The sequence below is a fragment of the Schistocerca nitens genome, chromosome 4 (assembly GCF_023898315.1).
Source record: "Schistocerca nitens isolate TAMUIC-IGC-003100 chromosome 4, iqSchNite1.1, whole genome shotgun sequence".
In the NCBI taxonomy this organism is placed as follows: Eukaryota; Metazoa; Arthropoda; class Insecta; order Orthoptera; family Acrididae; genus Schistocerca; species Schistocerca nitens.
In genome coordinates, this window is record NC_064617.1 from 385,128,704 (window position 1) to 385,149,906 (window position 21,203).

Consider the following 21,203-nt stretch of genomic DNA (forward strand, 5'->3'; position numbering starts at 1 on the left):
TTTAGAATAACTACCCACTTAATTTTGTATGTTAATTTATAAACAAGTTTTTTCATGTAAATCAGTTTTGGGAAAAGGTTTCATACATATTTTGTAACTAACAATAAAATCAGTAGACTTATAATATAGTTTGTAGTTGGTGAATTACTACAAGAAAGAGGGCTTACTTTGTACATGTATAGTTCTAATGTTAATATTATGAAAAGGATGGATTGCTACTCACCATATGGAGGAGACGTTGAGTTGCAGACAGGCAAAACAAAAAGAGTGCTATACATATGAGCTTTTAGTCAAAATATCTTCTTCTAAAGCAGGAAACACACACACACATTCTCACAAGTATGACATGCTGCCCAACACATGGTGCTTCACTTCAGTGGCTGCTTCACACCATACACCATGAGGCTCCTTCCTACCAACAGCAGCTTTTCTGAACTGTGCACGTGGGAACTCTCTCCTACATTCCTGTAAGACCCCCTGGCCTCAGCCTTTGGTAGTCCCTGTCCTTCACCTGCCTGTTACCTTCCCTGCTCCAACTCCAGCCCTACACAGCTTTCTATTCCACCAACACAACCACCAGTCTTTTTACCCTCCTTGTTCTCTCATTTCTCATTCTCCTCCCTCCGCCCTCCCCTCCTACATTCTATTGCACCTAGCAGCCCTACCCTGTCCCCATCACATCCTTGTATGCCACCGCAAGCAGTACGACAGCTTCCTCACTCTTACTCTGCTATCCCTCTTCCTCTCCACCCCAGCCTTCTCCTTGCCCACACCATCCACAGATTGCTTCTCCCATCAGGCACAGCTGCTGTACACAGTCCAGCCTCAGTGGCCAGAGACGGTGCTTTGTGTGTGTGTGTGTGTGTGTGTGTGTGTGTGTGTGTGTGTGTTTACATGTTGTGCTTGTTTTAATGTATTTTCCTCTTTAGAAGAAGGTCTTGTGCCCGAAAGTTCAATTGAGCAGCAGTCTGTTTGGTGTGCCCATCTGTGACTTCAGTGTCTTCACTATATGATACCTTTTAATACCTTTTCGTGGTATTGTCATTATTCCATCATGGATTTTTCATTAGAGTTCTACTGTTATATTTGAGAAACCTGAATGGGTGGTCCTAAAGGATTTTTTGTTGCAACAAATACGGCAGTGTGATATCAGCCAGACTCTAAGTGAGAAACGCCATTGCTGCATTGTCTTTTGTGTCTCAGTTATGATCATGGTCTCAGTTGTTAGTTTGGCAATAGTAAGCACTGGAGGGAGGTTTTTGTGCAGCAAATCAACCATACAGAGTGTGAAGGACTTTACATGTTAAGCTCTGTAAGTAACTTTATTTCAGGCAAAAATCAAACAATGGAAAATCCAGGATGGAATGTGACAGTATTATGGGAAGGAAAGTTACTACTTACCATATAGCGGAGATGCTGAGTTGCAGATAGGCACAACAAAAAGACTCTAACAATTATAGCTTTTGGTCATTAAGGTCCTTGTCAACAATAGACACACATACACAATGTGTGTGTGTGTGTGTGTGTGTGTGTGTGTGTGTGTTTTTCTATTGATGATGAAGGCCTTAATGGCCAAAAGTTATAATTGTGAGTCTTTTTGTTGTGCCTATCTGCGACTCAGCATCTCCGCTATATGGTGAGTAACAACTTTCCTTCTCATAATAATGTAACTTTATTTCAGTGGTCATTTGTGGGTGACAGTTGTTTGCAGACTGCAAGAACTTCAACTTTTGATGAGAGTGCTTTGCAGATGTCAAGTGCTGCTGTGAACTAAAATCTGTTTAAATGAATTTCTCATGAACTAGTAGCACGAATGATAAACCAAACAGATATTATTGGACAATTTAATTGCCACTTTTTAATGACTACAGAATCATTTAATGAACTTTAATTTCTGATTATTGTGTAACTGTATCACTGTTGGTCTTTGGTCACATGTGATGGTTGTTTGGTATAGGAGTTCACTGTCTTCAGATCTGATGTAATGATTGCTTTACTTCATACAAATATGAACCTTGCTGATAGTATTTCACTTAAAAACTGTTTTTATTTTATTTCTTTCATTCTGAGACATTATTTGAAAATGAATTTAATTTTATTTCATATAATAAATTTTATTCAGTTTCAGGCATAAGTGTATGTCACCTTCAGTTACTTATCTGTTATATCTATTAGTTTTATTTGCAAATGTTGCCATATACTGCAATTCTAATCTGTTGACAGGAACCTCAGAAAAACATAAAATGATTCTACAACCTAGTGGGCCAAAGTGTTATGAATGCAACAATGTGTAACAATCCCGTAAATGTCTACTTGAGCCAAAATTTCTGCTAGGTTGCACATTTACCCAACCATCTGCTTCTTCAGCCACAACTTTGAACACTAATTTTGTGAGTCAAAAGAGACTGGGAAGCTCACACTGTCAGTATGTAGACATATTTGTGCTAAAGTCACTTGGGATGGAACTATTCATGTTATCTTGGATACCTAAATCCTGTCCATCTTAATATAAAATTCACTATAGAAATTGAAATAGAGCAAGCTACCATTCTTTGATGTGCTGGATAAGTGAAGAGTTAACAGATCACTTGTTCATGGTGTTTGTAGAAAATCCACATCACCAACCTCTGCCTTCACACCTGTAGCGTTTACCATCTGCCACAAAGCAATTCTGTGCTAATTCTAGTCTATGAAGTTCACATGTTGCTAGACAATGACAGGCTAGCCAAAGAACTGAGAAAGCTATTAAGGGAATTTCAAAGACAATAATTTTCAGATTTACCAGTTGGGATAGTCTTTTGGTCCAATAAATATTTCCGTGGAAGAGATTAACTCCATGAAAAAACTATAAAATATGAGGGTCACATACATGACTAATGCATATGTAATTTCCAGATACATCAACAAAAGTAATCAAGTTTTGAAAATATTTACCATCTAGTAAGTCTCCCCTGACTTGGGGTTTTGGGCAACTTTTCTGAACTCTCCCCATTTCCTCCATCTTCAACCCTTCTACCAGGAGGAGGAGCCAGTGTCTCCAAAAGCTTGCACATTTACTTAAACTTTATATATGTTTTCTCCTGCTCCACCCCCCACCCCATCCCACCCCCTCTTGGTGAGTACATTTTTTTATCTGTACAGTTACATTATAATTTCCAGGTAAGTTAGACACCTACTGAAAAACTACATCCAATACATTTTATTCCCACCAAGAAAGGAAAAGGTCAGCTCTCTAACTTTAAGATAATCAATACTTCTAAGAACTGGATGATTACTGTATAAATGGTTCAGACACTCATTTATTAAGGCCTCACCAGTCATCTCATCCACAACAGCTGGAAATATGGAAATATGGGCATTTTATGGAATAACTACACAAGTGTGGGAAAGGAAATGCAAGTCAGAGACTGTAGAGGATGCCAGGAATCAAACTTGACTACTAACTCAGGGCCAGCATTGACAGTATAAAACAGTTTAGTTAGAGACTCGGTAGTGAAAGCATATAAAACCCCTACATAAAGCATCCAAATGAAGATGACTTAATTGTTCATTGAAATATTGTGCTCAAAAATGAAATCAGACTGTGCTTGATATTAAAAAAAGTATAGCAAGAATACTTTATAAATCACATCACTGCCATTTTAATTTTTTGTGTATTTCACGTACAATGTCACTGCTACTACATCTATAAATGTTGGGATCATTATACACCAAGGTGAAATTCATTCAGTTATACATGCCCAGTTAAAGCCTTTCACTGAAATAGTGTAGTATTTTTTTCCGCTAACTATATCCCAACATTTTTTTTTTTTTTTGTACAGTTTCTGTCATTTCATGTTCCTGGTTATTTGAGCATGGTTTACCGATATTCAGAACTTATAGTCTGCAAAACGTCTTTCTTGTTGTTTGTTTCTTCTAGTGTTTCTTCTTAATTGCAGAAATCTTACCATTTATGTTCACACACTGTCACTACACTGATTATTACTACTTTAACATCTGGAAAACAAGTAAATGCTTTCATGTCACTTGTAATTTCTGTTTATGGTCACATTGTGTGATACTAGGTAAACCTCAGTGGCAGTACTGTATCTTGCCACTGTTATTTCCCTTAAACAGTGTCACCCTTTGGTAGTAAATGTATACTGCTCATTAATGTGTTCACAAGTATCTTCCATTACTCCTTATGTGGTTTGTGACAGTTTTTTATTAATTTTTCCTATTTCATGGGACCATCTGTGCCAAAGTACTTTGTTTTTAATGGAGCAACTCATTGTGATGCTGTTTACAAAATAAAAGTTTTTAACAGTCTAAATAACAAAAGATTTGTTATAATATATTTGTGAGACTGCTGCAGTACAACAAAAGGCTCTAAAATACCTGTTCTGTACAACACCTTAAGGAAAGGAAGTAGCATATCACAAATAAATCTTTTATCATGTGGTCATAAGTGTGAAAAATCTGTGTTTTTCCTTAAATTATTCTGCTCAAAAGAATCAGGGGAACATGACTTTGGGCATCTGTCACATTCCAGTGAGCATTAATTGAGGACTGGGTATGTTACCAAATTACACCTTTATCTTTCACAAATTAAGTACACGACAAAACGTCATTACATCCTTGATTGCTTACGAAAAAAGAACTGAAATGTCAGACAGGTGTTGAAAATAAAGCGGGAACAATCATTCATCCAGTCATACTGGGTGCTCTTCATTTGAATTATAGGGCTTCAATAGCATGTATACCCTCAGTGAGCATGTATCACTAGCTGACACCTACATGGCATGCTCTGTGTAAAAATATGGAGGCCATCCTGTGATATCCATTCCCATTCTTCAAAAAGAGCCCATGATAGTTCATGGGAGTCTATGGTGGAACGGGATGACCACAAACTTGTCTGTCAGGCATGTCCCACGTATGCATGTTGGGGATTTAGGTCAGGACTCACTGCTGGCCATCCTGTTACCTCAATGTCCAGACTTTGCAAGACATCCCTGCTGACACCCACCACATGGGCCCTGACATTAGAAGGAATTCTGGGCCAACACTGTATGCAGCAGTTACTTCATGGTCCAACAGGATCTTTTTGATGTACTGCCTGGTGGTAAGATGACCATAGAGTATGACATGATCCATATGGCTGTGAACATTGAAGCCTCCCCACACCATTACAGAACTTTGGATCAACCATAGAGTATGACAAGATCCATATGGCTGTGAAGCTGATGCTTAGGGGTAGAAAAACGGACCATTTAAAAATTCTGAGTAATTGGTATTTCTTTGGTCTTGGTTGTAATGGATGTTTTTTATTTCTTACTAATAACTGAATAAAAAACAAAAATATCAGTTACCCACAGCAGCAGTGCTAAATTTTTTTGTCTTTACATAAACCTTTTTAAAAAAAATAAAGAGTCTTTTTATTCATGAAATTTGTGTTGGTTTCAAAGATGGTGTTATTGTTGAAAATCAGAAAAGCAGTCAGTGCCATGTTAGTAACAATGCCAACATGCCAACAGAAGCGAGCAACAAACACATGGCATAAGAATTGGTACAGCTTTGTTGAGAGAATAATGTCTCTGGTGTGCTGTGTTGTGGCTTAAGGCACGCTTGTACATGCAGTGTGCAAGATTTGTCTCCACTTTATCTGTATGGTAGTTTCTCACTGTTGTCACCATACTCTCGTCCTATTGCAGATTGACACCAACCCTAATTTGGAAATATTTTTACCAAGTGATAGTGAAGTACAATGCTTCATTTGCTTTAGAAGATTAAAGATTTGTCTTCCATTTCTATGAAATAATAAAAGAGGAAGGAAATTATGGTAACAGTAATAAATTAAAAATATAAGAACAGTTCATCTTAGTATACAATAAAAACAGAAGTAGCTGATCTGCTGCCTATGTCTACATAATATGCCTTTATCTGCTTGTAACCCTCAAAAACAGACAAATTAACATGAAATACAGAGTTCCTCAGTCTTAGTTTTCACCCTTTAGCACTGACTATCCATACTGTCCAAATAGTGGTAGGATCTCCAATTACAACATGATTTGTGAGCAAAGTTTCAAAAAATTAGAATCAGTAGGAGTTAGTAGATTTTTTTGTAGTATTCAGCCACTTACCACTTTTCAAGAAAAGCAGTGAATAGTGGTCAGACTAAGTTTCCTTTTATTTGCCTATTTAATGTAATATTTTGATTTGTGTGTCATGAAACTGATGGGACGAAAATTTTTCACTCTTTGTCTGATTTCTGTGTTTATTACAAGAAATGGTAGCAATAAAAAATGAAAATGGTTTATTTCAGGAACTTGTCATTTTGATTAGTATTAACAGTCAGGTTAAGTTTGTGTGAAATAGTACCAATATAACTGAGAACCAGTTAATTCAGTGATAACTGCCATCCCTAATAGTGCTGTATCACATGACAATGGTAGGAGGGTGGGGGGGGGGGTGGGGGGGGGGAAGGGGGGGCTGAATGGGGTGTAGATGAGTAGACGAGGAGTGTAATGATGACTGATGGCAACTCTGTGTCTGCATCACTTCATCCACCTTGTGAATAACTGCGAACATCTAGTGATGCTGATGCTGTGGTTGGGTTGACTGCAAGCAAAATTCCATGATTGTTGTGATGGCTGTCTGGGAGCAGCACCTACATGGAAATTGGCTTAGGTTGCAGGAGCATTGATGGTGACAGCAACGGCATGCTGTTGATCTCCACTGGCCCTACTCTGAATGGTGCCGACCACCATGGGTGGAGAAGTGGGCATGACTGCTGTTATGGGCACAAGCAGCGTGCTGGGTCTAAGGGCAAACATTTGTCACAAAACCATTAAGAAAAGAGTGCTAAAGCTCATTCTGGTGACACTGATGCAGTCTAGAGGAACCTTGAATGATGTAAGAGGTGTGCCCCAAGACTTGTGTGATGACATGCTCCGAACACTGTTTTTTGCTAAAAACTTTAAAGAAAACTTCATCCTGTGGCTGCAACTTTGTTTGTGTAGGCTGAATGAACTGTTTCCATGGTGGCCCCAAAAGATGTAACAGGGTACAGTGACAATGACTGCGTAATAACTCTGCCACCAGCTTCCCATCACTTGCCAAGGAGCAGTAGGGGGGGAAAGAAAAGTCTTTAAGACTTGCTCCCATGTGTGAGAGGAATGGAGATTCTCCATGTGATTTTGAATGTTCTGATAAACTGTTCAGCTTATCCATTAGACTGAGAGTGAAAAAGAGCAGTAGCTACATAATGTAAGCCATTGGAGCACAAAACTGTTGAAAATCAGCTGATGTGAATTGTCATCTATTATCCAAGACAAGGACCACTGGAAGGCCTAGCATTAGTGGTGGGTGTCATGGGAACCACAACACACACCAAGAAGTCAGCATTCAAGTGTTGTGCAGTGGGCGTTGTGTGCTGGGCCTGTACAGTAACTTATATAGACAATTAGACAACAACAGAATCCAACATTGCAATTTTTGTGCTGTCCATGACGGGACATGCTTGGAAGGAGCTGAAGCATTTCTGGACAGTAGTCTTTGAAATTTGAACAGACACAGCTGAGATTGATCAGAAAATATTGCTTGGACTACTTGTCCAGTGTAACTGTGAGTATGCCTCACTTAAATCAATCTTGGAAAAGAACGAAGAATGTGCCTGTCCCAGTCCTCAGGTCTTGAGAGAGAAAATGAGTTTGCAACAATCTGTGGTGGGTTTACTGTTGCTTTGAAATCAGCATGTAAACATAAACCTCCTGATGGGTTTTTGAGAATGGCCAAGGGGGATGCCCAGTGACTTGCAGAAAGAGGTTGTATCACTTGATTGTCTTTCCATCAATGCATTCCCTGAGAAACTTGTTCTTGTATTACGTGGCGACCGGCGACCAGCTGAGCACATTAAAATTGTGTTTGAACATTGTCTTGAACAGTAATGTGCACCTCATAATCTGTAGCCCTTCCTGAAACTGGTTCAGAAAGTTCATTATACTTATTACACAAGTTATAAACATTAGTATAAGGCACTGTAACAGTGATTTGTAACACACTGTCTTAAATTCACAGGTTAAACAAACCGAACAAGTCTAAACCAAAAATGTTTGCATTGTTTCTAGAACATAGCACATGAAATGAAACACACTTTGTAACGTCTCAAAAAGTTACTGGCAGACTGCACAAGCTAATTACTAGTATTTCACATCCTTTATATACAGACAAAACAGAATTAGGCTTCTGTAGCTGTGGTCTACCAATCATTTCATAGATGTCTTTATTGTTGAGGGAAACAGGTGTATCTGTGCCTAACTGAAATTTAAATGTTTTGTGATCCACTCTTAATAGGCCAAAAGGTTTTTTCTTCTGTCTGTGATGACAGTAGACAGCTAGGTGATGCAGAAATGCAAGCCATATTGGTGCCAGCTGTAATGTATGTGCCAACATGGCATTCACTTCCTGAAAGCTACATTGGAGTTGCACTCATGACTAGCACCTGCCCTGGCTGTCTTGTAAACAGATGTCTAGATATGACCTTGTTCAACATAATTGAAAGACTATACATCATGACAAGGACAAACTTTTCTATTGTGATTTGAGAAACACTGAGGCCAAGACTTCCTCACCTTATTTGTGAAATATGCTTCATGTGGCATATGACTGAAAGGTTTTACCTTTACATTTACTGTTAATGTAAGCCTTGTTTTTGTTCACTTTTACATTAGCATGAACTTTAGACTCAGTGCCTTGAGCATTGTGAAAAAGAGAAATAGACAGAGCCTAACAATCAACAACAGTTGTGTCCACAGTACTTTGAAACTCTACAAGTGACAAAACTGTTTTCAGATCCGGATCCAGCAAATTTAGAATAGCAGTGCAAATGCTTGCATTTGACACATTTTGTTAATCCACAAGAACACTTTATAGTAGGAACAATATACAAATGTGATTTAGGCAGCTGAGATTGTCAGAACACTAAGTGGTTTGGGATGGAAGACAACTCACTGGAATAAATGTGCAGGCATCCTTATCACCTTTGTAGTGTCAGATGAAAAAAAATACTTGAGAAATTTGCTTCTGCACTATCTATAGTGGAACCTAGCAAGCCTAGATTTACTTTTGAATCAGGTTGACCAGATAATACAACACACACAAAATATTAGATCACTTTATTAAGGTGAACACTACCTAATCACTTGGTGCAGTACAGAATGATAGTTGACTATAAACCTCGATAAATTTCTGACTCCTAATACAACTCACACTACTGGATCTGAAGTAAGATGACGCTGTCATCGTAGGCAATGATTAGAGTGTTGGGTGAATGGCACTGCCTTCTGATATAAGTACTCTTTCAGCATGTGGTGGCACATGGACTCTCTTGAGGGCGTATTTGCTCTGATGGCTCTCATTTGTTGCTACATCAGACAGTGATTGTCCTTTCTTATGATTCTTTTGTGAGGTACCAACTTTGACAAGGGACTTCATTCTTCAGATGACACCACAGACTGCATAACAAATGAGGAGCTACTGACAAGAGAACCTCCCCATCGCACCCCCCTCAGATTTAGTTATAAGTTGGCACAGTGGATAGGCCTGGAAAAACTGAAAAAAATCCATCAAGAAAACAGGAAGAAGTTGAGTGGAACTATGAAAAAATAAGCAAAATATACAAACTGAGTAGTCCATGTGCAACATAGGCAACATCAAGGAGACCGTAGGCACAGTAGCGCCATGGTCCGGTGGTTAGCGTGAGCAGCTATGGAGTGAGAGGTCCTTGGTTCAAGTCTTCCCTCAAGTGAAAAATTTACTTTCTTTATTTTCGCAAAGTTATGATCTGTCCGTTCGTTCATTGACGTCAGTGTTCACTGTAATAAGTTTAGTGTCTGTGTTTTGCAACTGCACCGCAAAACCGTGCGATTAGTAGATGAAAGAACGTGCCTCTCCAATGGGAACCGAAAACATTTGATCACTAGGTCATAGGTCAACCGATTCCTCCACAGAAGAACGCGTCTGATATATTATATACGGCACTGGTGACGGCATGTGCGTCAAATGACAGGAATTTGTTGTCGGCCCACCTAACTTGTACAGTTGGCGAATGGGTAAAAAGATTCTTCTACCTTGCCCGTTTTAGGTTTTCTTGTGGATGTGATAATCACTCCCAAAAAAACTGATGAAAACATAATAGTTTGTCACATAAACTGAAAATAAAAAATTAAACTTTTCACTCGAGGGAAGACTTGAACCAAGGACCTCTCGTTCTGCAGCTGCTCACACTAACCACGGGACCACGACGCTCCTGTGCTGGTATAATCCTTGATGTTGCCTATCTTCCACATGGACTACTCAGTTTATATATTTTGCTCATTTTTTCATAGTTCCACACAACTTCTTCCTGTTTTCTCGATTGATGCGTGTTTAGTTTTTCAAGGCCTATCCACTATGCCAACTTATAACTAAATCTGAGGGGGGTGCGATGGGGATGTTGCCTTGTGAGTAGTATTGGGGATAAAAGAATTTTGCAGCACAACTTGACTGAAGGAAGGGATCAGTTGATATGGCATATTCTGAGACATAAAGGAATCATCAGTATTATTGGTGCAGAGCACCAAGAGATGAATATAATAAGCAGGTTCAAATGGATGTAGGTTGCAGTAGTTATTCAGAGATGATGATACTGAAACTGGTATCAGAGACTATGAGGCATTTGCAGCAACAATTATTGCTAAAGTATAAAGGGCAAGTAAGACAAGTAGGAGGATTTATATAGTCAGCAAAGTAGAGAAAGAGGTAGTAGTGTCATATCTCAATAAACAGTTCAAAACATTCAGTTCTGGAGAGGTGCATATTGAAGAACTGTGGCTCACATTTAGCAGAATACTTAATCATATACTTTATAGAGATTATCCAGTAGAACAGTTCGTGACTGGGTGTTCCACTCCATGATATACAGTTACTGTAAAGAATCTTCTAAAGAAACAGAAACTACTGCATAATAGGTGCAAAAAAAGTTTAGGGCTACAGATGGGGAGATGCTTAATGAAATGTATTTGGCTGTCAAGAGGACTATGTGTGAAGCTATCAACAACTGCCGTACCAGAATATTATCAAAAGATCTCTCACCAAACCCAAAGAAATTCTAGTATTATGTAAAGACCGATAGTGGAACAAAAGTTAGTGTCCAGACACTCATGAATGAAACACTAACTTAAACTGAAAGTAGTGCAGCAAAAGCAGAAACGCTGAACTCTGTTATCAAATGTTCCTCTACAAAGGAAAATCCAGGATTATGGCCCCGATTTAATTCTCGCACCCTGTGAAAGTGAGTGATGTATACAGTACTATCATTGGCATTGAGAAGCAGTTGAAATTAATAAAATTGAACAAAGCAGGGGAGCTAGGCCCCAACTATGCTAGATTTGCCCTCTTTTTAACCATAGTGTACTGTATATATCATAAACAAAAAACTACGTCCAGTAGTTTGAAGAATGCACTTGTCACACCCTTCTGCAAAAAGGGCAGCAGAAGTGCCATACAATATCCTTTACACCCATTTGTTGTAAAATCTTAGAAAATATTCTGAGCTCAAACATAATGAGGTATCTCAAACCAAATGACCTCCTCCATGACAACCAGCATGGCTTTCAAAAACACTAATCATGTGGAACCCACCTTGCACTTTTCTCACATGATGTCATGAAATCGATGGATCAAGGCAATCAGGTACATTATCAGATAAAGGCATTTTAGACTACAGTGTACATAGACACACAGCTGTAGAATGTGTGATCTGAATATGGTTGTTTAGCAACAGCATCTAGTATTCAGATGTAAAGTGGCGTGTTATTGCCAATAAGACATTTAAAAGATTATGTATCAAACGATGGAAAATCCAGGATGGAATGTAACAATATTATGAGAAGGAAAGTTGCTACCCACCATATAGCAGAGATACTGAGTCGCAGATAGGCAAAACAAAAATACTCTCACAATCATAGCTTTCAGCCGTTTAAGGCCTTTGTTAACAATAGGGTTACAGGATGCAATACATGCTACGTACCTGTAACCCTCCTGGCATCAACCTTCGTTGGTCACTGTCCTCATGCATCCAGTCTCTTCCATGTTCCCATTCCAGCACTACACAGCCGTCATTCCACCACCACACCCAGTCTTTTTATTTTTCTTCTCTTCCACTACCCTCCCCCCTTTTTTTCCCTCCTCACCTCTCCCCCGCCCTCAGTCTAATCTGCAGCACTTCGCTGTCTGCCACCCCGACCGTACTATCCCTCCTCCTTCCCACTCCAGCCTCCTCCTTACTCCCACCCAGTTACCACTTCCATCATGCACTGGTGCTGTGCCTGAGTCTGCAGTCGTGTGTGTGAGTTGCATTTGTGTGTGTGTGTGTGTGTGTGTGTGTGTGTGTGTGTGTGTGTGTGTGTGTGTGTGCGCGCGCGCATGCATATTTGTATCTATTGTTGACGAAGGCCGAAAACTATAATTGTGAGAGACTTTTTGTTGTGCCTATCTGCAACTCAGTATCTCTGCTATAAGGTGAGTAGCAACTTACCTTCTCATAATAAAAGATTAAGTATAATTTTTTTAAAGTTTAAGAAATACATCAGATCATTTATCTCCGTCACCTGGTGATGTCAGGTCTTACTAGTAAGATTTTCTGTCATTTATCATCTTCTGTAACGTTTTGTAGCAGTCTTATACATCGTCATCAGAATGTGAGCATGTTGGCTTATAGACCTGGGTTGTTTCTGTGAAATCTCTCTCTCTCTCTCTCTCTCTCTCTCTCTCTCTCTCTCTCTCTCTTTAACAGCTCCAGCTATTCTCTCTGAGATTATATAATTACTTGAAAATTGTTTTTAATTTTCTTCCTTATAGTATAATTCTGCTTTCTTCCCTACTCTATTATCTGCAGTGGAACATATCTCCTTATCTTTATTCAGTTTGACCTTTCTTCTGTTGCTGCACTTCTGATAATCTTATTACATCCCCCTTAATTTCACTTAATTTTCACTAATCTGTCTCTGAATCGCACTGGTAACCTTGACTTCGAGTGCCACTAAACCTCTCTCTCTCTCTCTCTCTCTCTCTCTCTCTCTCTCTCTCTCTCTCTCTGTCTGTCTGTCTGTCTGTCTGTCTTTGAATCCCAAAATTCTGCACTTATTGCTCCTAAACGAAGTATAATAAAATCAGATTGGTTTCTAAGATCCATATAATTTGTTGAGACAGATTTTGCATAGCACAGAGTGGCTGCAGAAGTCACTTGTCATACTCAGTGGCCTGAAGCCATTTTCTGAGTTCCTCAGTATACTACTCCAAACATTATTTCACCAGACCCAGAATACAGACCCCCCCAGTAATTTGGGCTTGCAGATTTCCTGTAACCCCACCTGCAGTACACTAGCCTTCCAGGGGCCAAGAATTTGGCAAGGTAGGCAAACAGAACTATGCCCATTGCCTAAGTTTGAGTACTCTGAATCTTTCAACCTGGGATTGACATGACTGAGTTACATTCTGATTACTTGCCAGCAGGGACATCAAGCCTGTAGTCAGTATAGTCATTTATTGTTCAACCAGTCTTTGTGTTACCCATAATACATTCAGTCCTGAGGGCAGCAGGCAAAGAAAAATTTAGAAGAATTTACAAATATATATTTTTTTAGCTGTTAAACTGTATATTAGTCAACAATTAACTGTTATTACTTGTACTATGTACTGACTCTGAATTTGAAGATAAACACCGTGAAACTTTTGTATAATCTTGTGTTATTCTGTAAATAAATTTCCTTAATAAATTTGCTGTTTTTGATGTGTATATGTTCATGTACAGTTTTTGTATTATCTGGTGTTGCATAGTGTTGATACAAATATTTATTTGTTTTTTCCATAAAACAATAATAATACCAGCCTCTTTCATTTTTGCAAACCATTTCCACTTTTATGCACAGGATTGGTGACAAAACATCAATTTTAAATGATTATTCAGAGTTCCCAAATGTTTTGAGGACCAAGACAGAAATCAAGGCACTGGAAAATGAGCTGGATGAGTTGCGACCATCCATTGCAGAAACTTTGGGAGTGCCTTTGTTCTACTATATTACAGTTGCTGGTCAAGAATATTTGATACAAGCCAAGAAGGATGTGCAAGTGCCTCTTGACTGGATCCTTGTCAATCAGTAAGTAGACCCTTGACTTTGAATTCAGTTTCGGCATAAATTATGTTATGAAAAAATATATTGTAGCCAGTGCCTGTGGCATATTTCCTTTGCAACACCGACAAGAAAATATAAGTAATACTGCAAACTTTCAATCCAGTTATTTCCATATTTCATTTACAGTATTTCTTCACTTCTGAAGTGTTGACTCAATATCACACCAATACTTATTAAAAAAAGTATGGTGAACCACTAGGAACTTTGTTAGGCCCCTTTCTGTTCAGGCTGAATATTAATGGCCTCTCAGACTAAATTAATAGTAACCTCAGTTTGTGCAGCCTGGAAGAAAAAAAGAAATTGAGCAAGATCTTGATAAGATTTTAAAATAGTTCAAACATTGGCAACTTGCCTTAAATTTTCAGATGTGTAAAACTAAACACTTCACAAAATGTAATATCCTATAATTACAATGTAAGTGAGTAACAACTGTAGTCAATCAATTAATACTGTTACTTGGGTCTAACAGTTTGTGGGGACATGAAATGGAATCACCATATATGCTCATTTGTATGTAAAGCAGGTGACAGACTTTGTTTCATTGGCAGGATACTAGGAAAATTCAATGAGTTTGTACAGGCAATTGATAACAAAACCCTCTGGCAACCCACCCGACAACACTGTTGAAGTAGGTGGGAATGATACCAAACAAGATTAACTGGGGCTGTTAAGTATACATAAAAAAGGACAGCACAAATATTTCCGAATGTTTTTTTTACTCAAGAGAGGGTATCATGAAAATACTGGAAACCTGGATGTGGCGATATTTGAAGACAGACATCAGCTATTCCCTGAAAGCGTGCACTTAAGTACATATGTATGCACATTATAAATATGAGCTCTAAAAAAAGATTCAAGTTGAAATATAATAATCAGGTGCTTTTTTGTGTACCCTTTTCTTTCGCTGTTTAACATTCTTGTTTTGCCTTTAATTTTTCCATATTGATTTGTTTCTGTATTTTCCAAAGCATTTACTCAGAAAATTTGTGTTTCCAACTTTATCGAGCTTGTAAATACACCAGAGATTGCACATGTACTGAAATGATGACAAGTACCCTGATACATGACACATATATAGAACATGCATTATTTGTAGCTAATATAACAACAGCTGGAGCTTGTACTGCAAATAAGAAACCCCAAGAAATGCTAGTTAAAAAAACCATTTGCTATCTAGCAGCCACACTCTCTCACACAGACAGACACAAGCATGTGCACATGTGGATGTACTCAGGCATACGCACGCACACGCGTGCACGTGTGTGTGCATGCACACACACACACACACACACACACACACACACACACACACACACACACACACACAAAAATGGAAGAATTGTATTTTTTTTTTCTGCTCAGCATTCCATCGTCAAAAGGAAGGTATTGAGGGAAAGAATATCATTTATCAGGTTTCACAGAATCACACGGTACTGCAAAACTATAAAGACACTGCAGGCAAGATGAGATGAAAATTAACAATTCATTAAAAAAAATTTGTATCTGTATGTTTGTCTACCCTCATCCTCACTATGTGTGGTTCTCTCGCATTCAGGAATCAGAGTGAAATGCCCTTCCTTTTTAACGTTTGCCACCATATCCTTTCCCAGAGAAGGAACTAGTAGTTCTGATATGTAAGTAGTGTTTTACTTTATATGTGTCCATTGGGGATACTGTATATTACCCTTCCTCAAAGTAAGTACTAGCCATAATTCTGTCTCCTAAATGGAAATACCAACAAATGTCAGAAGTCCAAAATCAATAAAAGCCTGGAGCAAGAGTCCAGCACTTTGTTGCGCCATTTGCCTTAAGAGAACTCAGTCTAGAACTAAACTCAGTGAAAAATAGGAATGCAGCCAGGGTGGACAACATTTGTGTGGAACAAATAAAACACTTGTGGTCTAACATATCATTTTGGGTAAAGTGATGTTTTACCCCATGTCTCTCTGTCTGACAAATGATACTCATTTTACTTATTAGTTAAGTGATAAGTTTTAACTCAAATATTGTGTGTGATTTTTCATTGCTGTCACGCATGTGCACGGGTGTGGATGGACACAGCATGTCTACAAGGAGACACCGAGCAAGGTGGCGCAGTGGTTAGCACACTGTACTCGCATTTGGGAGGATGACGGTTGAATCCCGTGTCCGGCCATTCTGATTTAGGTTTTCTGTGATTTCCCTAAATCGCTCCAGGCAAATTCCGGGATGGTCCCTTTGAAAGCGCACGGCCGACTTCCTTCCCTGTCCCAATGAGACTGATGACCTTGCTGTTTGGTCTCTTCCTCCAAACAACCCAACCTCCACAAGGAGGCACGTGCTGTTTGGTCAGGTTATTCTGAGTCGTTTGGTCCCATCTTGGAAATGACCTTTGAGCCATGGAATAGAGAAGATCATGACAGTCACAGTGACGTCATGATAAACGAACGTTGTGGTTGTCTGACAGATCTGTACTGAGATAGACTGATGGTATAAACAAGCATTGTCTGATAAAATTCTGTAAGCAGACTGTATGTGAAGTGGTTCCATATTGTGATGAAAGATTCAGTATACACACAATTTGCAAAAAGGAATTTGATGTCTTTTAGCAGAGATTGAATACAAAAGTAATATTTCAGCTAACACATAAGGAGATGCCTCGGTGATGAAGTTTACAGCTACGACGTATAAACACAGTTATCCTGATGGTGGATTGCAGCACAACAAGCCCAGATTAATAAGCAACAATGAAAAAAATCTTTACATAATCAGTGACATAAAATGCAACACTTTGCACTTTTCCCCTAGAGCCGAATTATGCATCCTGGAACTTATTAACTGCTGCCTCAAGTCATGCAAAATCCCAAAGATACAGAGAGAAACAGATGCTGCGCCACTTTTAAAGCATGGGAAAGATGCAAGTTAACCAATGAAATATTGCCCCAGATTGCTCTTATGTCATCTATGCAGCTGTATTAATGACTGATATTGAAACACGTAGCAGACAGTGTAAAGCCAAAGCTTACCAACTACCAGGCTAGTTTCAGGCCAGAAAAATCCTACACCAACCTAATCGGGTCCATTCTTGAACACATAGAGGAAGGATATAAAAATAAACTAACAAGACTAGTGTCAGTTTTCCTGAGCTCTGCATATGACACATTGAGCTATAGGTCACCCATGACAGAATTGCACGACAAATTTCAAGCTTTTAGAAATCACTAAATCACTGCTGCAATACAGAATGTTCTGTGTAACACTGAAGGGCAGAAAGAGCTGAAAGCAACAGCAGAAAATTCAATCTGTATACCAGTGACCAACCAACAGCAAATTACATGACCCAGATCCTGTTCACTGATCATCTGGCCATCATAATTCAGGGATGGAGTACTGAGGAGGTGGAACAAAACCAGAAACATGCATCATCTCAGAAATAATACTGGGAAAATATGCTTAAACTAAATCCTTATAGCGGAGATGTCACAAATAAAGCTTTTGGCCAGTAAAGCCTTTGTCAAAAATAGATCTCTCTCTCTCTCTCTCTCTCTCTCTCTCTCTCTCTCTCTCACACACACACACACACACACACACACACACACACACACACACACTACTGCAGTCTCAGGCAACTGAAACCACACTGCGAGCAGTAGCACCAGTGCATGAGGGGAGTGGCGGCTGGGTGAGGGTAAGGAGGAGGCTGGGGCGGTCAGGAGGAGGGATAGTGGGTTAGGGGCAGCAGACAGTGAAGTGCTGCAGGTTAGATGGAGTGCAAGCAAGAGGTGTGAGGGGCATAGTGGAAAAGGAGAGAAGTAAAAAGACTGGGTGCAGTGGTGGAATGAGGGTTGTGCTGTGCTGGAATGAGAACAGGGAAGGGGCTGGGTGGGTGAGGACAATGACAAATGAAGATTGAGGCTAGGAGGGTTATGGGAATGTAGGATATATTGCAGGAAAGTTTGCACCTGCATAATTCAAAAAGCTGGTGTTGTTGGGAAGGATGCATATGTAAATGCCATGTTTGGCAGTTTGCTCAGCAACAGGGTGGTCCACTTGTTTCTTGGCCACAGTTTTTCAGTGCCCATTCATGCAGACAGACAGCTTCTTGGTTGGCATGTCTACATGGAATGCAGCACGGTGGTTACAGCTTAGCTTGTTGATCACATGACTGCTTTCACAGGTAGCCATGCCTTTGATGGGACAGGTGATGTTTGTGACTGGACGGGAGTAGGTGGTGGTGGTGGGAGATGTATGGGACAGGTCTATTACTGGGGGAAGAGCCATGAGGTAAGGGGTTGTGTAGGGGTGGACGAGTATAATGTGTAGGTTTGGTGGATGGTGGAATACCTCTGTGGGAGGGGTGAGAAGAATGGTGGGCAAGACATTCCTCATTTCAGGGCACGTTGAGAGGTAGTTGAAACATTGGCAAAGGATGTAATTCAGTTACTTTAGTCCTGGATGGTACTGAGTTACGACAGGAATGCCCCTCTGTTGGATGGTGGGACTTTGGGAGGTGGAGGCAGACTGGAAAGATAAGGCAGGGGAGATTTGTTTTTGTACAAGGTTGGGAGGATAATTACGGTCTGTGAAGGCTTCAGTGAGACCCTCGGTATATTTAAAGAGATACTGCTGGTCACTGCAGATGCGGCGGCTGCGGGTAGCTAGGCTGTATGAAAGGGACTTCTTGGTATGGAATAGGTGGCAGCTGTCAAAGTGGAGGTATTGCTGGTGGTTAGTAGGTTTTTTGATATGGACGTAGTTACTGATGTAGCCATCTTTGAGGTGGAGGTCAACCTCATGCAATGGGAAAGGTAGAGTTCAGTAGTGGTAAGGCCATAGGCATTAGGCATGTTAGTTTAAAGGGACGTGGCATCAGTAGTGATGAGCTGGGCACCATGCAGTAAAGAGGCAGGAATTGTGGAGAGCTGGAGGAGGAAATAGTTAGTATGTTTTATAGAGGAGGGTAGGTTCAATGTAATTGGTTGAAGGTGTTGGTCTAACAGAGCAGAGATACTCTCAGTGGGGGCATAGAAACTTTCCACAATGAGTTGTCCAGGGTGGTTGAGTTTATGAACTTCAGGAAGCATATAGAAGGTAGGAGTGTGGGGTGGGAACTTTCCCTACAACATTTCTTACATTCCTATGACCTTCCTGGCATCAACCTTCATTAGTCATTGTTCTCACCCACCCAGCCCCTTTCCTGTCCCCATTCCAGCACTACAAAACCCTCATTCCACCACCGCACCCAGTCTTTTTACTTCTCTCCTTTTCCACTATGCTCCCCTCCCCTCCCCTCCTCCTCCCCACATCTTGCTTGCCCTCCATCTAACCTGCAGCACTTTGCTGTCTGCCAGCCCCTACTCTACTATCCCTCCCCCTCCCCATCCCAGCCTCCTCCTTACCCTCACCCAGTCGCCACTGCCCTCATGCACTGGTGCTGCTGCTTACAGTGTGGCCTTAGTTGCCTGAGACTGCAGTAGTGTGTGAAAGCTGAATGTAGCCTGGAATGGCTACACCCTGGAACACAGAGATAAACTGACACACTTGGTTGTTGCACTGGACTGGAAATTCATGTGCAAATATCACTGTGAGAAGACTCATCTTAAAGTTACAGCAAGATATAACTTATTGAGAGAATTAGCTAACAGCAAATGAGGAACTACTACAAAGGTGCTTAGAACCACAGCCTAGACACTATGCTTCACCACAGCATAATATGCTTGTCCCATATATTCCAGATCTTCCCAAGCCAAAAAGGTCAACTTAAGCTTAAATGAAATATGCTAACCTATTGCACAAGACCCACACCACTCAATAAGCTATACAAAGCAGTCAGAGTTATGGATTGTAACTTTCATAGAAGATTAAGCACACCTTTAATGAATGCCATTCCTTATTGGGAGCTTCCTGTGGACCTCACAGACCTAAATATCACAATAGATTCTTGAATAAAGAGTGTACCGAGTCTCAAAATGACTACTCACCACTATTGGAGAAGCCCAGCAGTGAGAATTTGAGTTGAAAGAAAATCTGATCAAGTGGGGCCTTAGATGAATATGATGATATATAAGATTGTGGTGAATATCAGGATATCGAACACTCCTGAACTGTGCTAACTGCCCCAGTAAATATACCTTCAGTTAATTATGTCAGAGAAGCAAGGAGGAAAAGAAGCATTGGACATAGCCTAATTTGGGGATGACCTCAAGACAAAAAAGTGAAGTAATGTTTGTCTGTCAGATAATTTTTTAAAATATTTTATATGACTTTCATAACTACAGCCACAATGATAACATAATTTGAGTATGTTCTTTTCATTACAACTCTACCATCGGTTATTTCCAGAGAATAACAACATAGGTGGGGTGACTGTAAAATACAGTTGTGTTCTAAGATCGTGTGATTTTAACTCTGAGGAAGATATTAGTTCTCCCAGTTACTGATGAACATCATTCTTTTCGTATGAGGTATTAAATTTTAATTAATTCTATAGCAATGGAAAATCATTATGTTTATTTGAAACCTTTTGTGTATTTATTTCATTAGTGTAATTATACCTCTGTAACAATGATACTGTGCCATAAAATACAACCAAACATGCCTGGAATTTATTGAGATACAATAAAAATAGGATAATACTGAACTATGGAGTTGAACAAATCACCCAGATATGATAGAGGTCATATGCATGTGAGTTGTGCATTTATAAATATAATGATGGAAGAAAAAAACTGCAAGACTGAAAAGGAGTTCTGTGATATCAACAAAACTTGGTAGGTGTGTTTCTACATGTGAAAGATGATACCTGCCCAAATTCCATGCCAGTTGTGTAAGATTTGCTTTAAAAACATGGCATAGCAGTTGTGAATGTTAGTTCTCATTGAGATATATGTGGTGAGTTGAAGTCGGCCAAGAATGCCTTTAAGGTAACGAAGACACCATTATCAACACCTCACTGAGTTTGAACAAGATTGTGTAATAGGGCTATGAGAAGGTGGATGTTCCTTCAACAGAAAG

At 39.7% G+C, this 21,203-nt stretch overlaps 1 protein-coding gene across 1 annotated transcript in view; it reads left to right on the top strand.

Annotated features, from left to right (window-relative positions):
• Positions 1 to 21,203, top strand: part of LOC126251586 (DNA mismatch repair protein Msh3-like) — a 363,938-nt gene that overhangs the window by 209,132 nt on the left and 133,603 nt on the right. Inside the window, exon 12 of the mRNA XM_049952118.1 lies at positions 13,947 to 14,174. Coding sequence (XP_049808075.1) covers positions 13,947 to 14,174 — 228 coding nt within the window. The remainder of the gene's footprint in view (positions 1 to 13,946; positions 14,175 to 21,203) is intronic.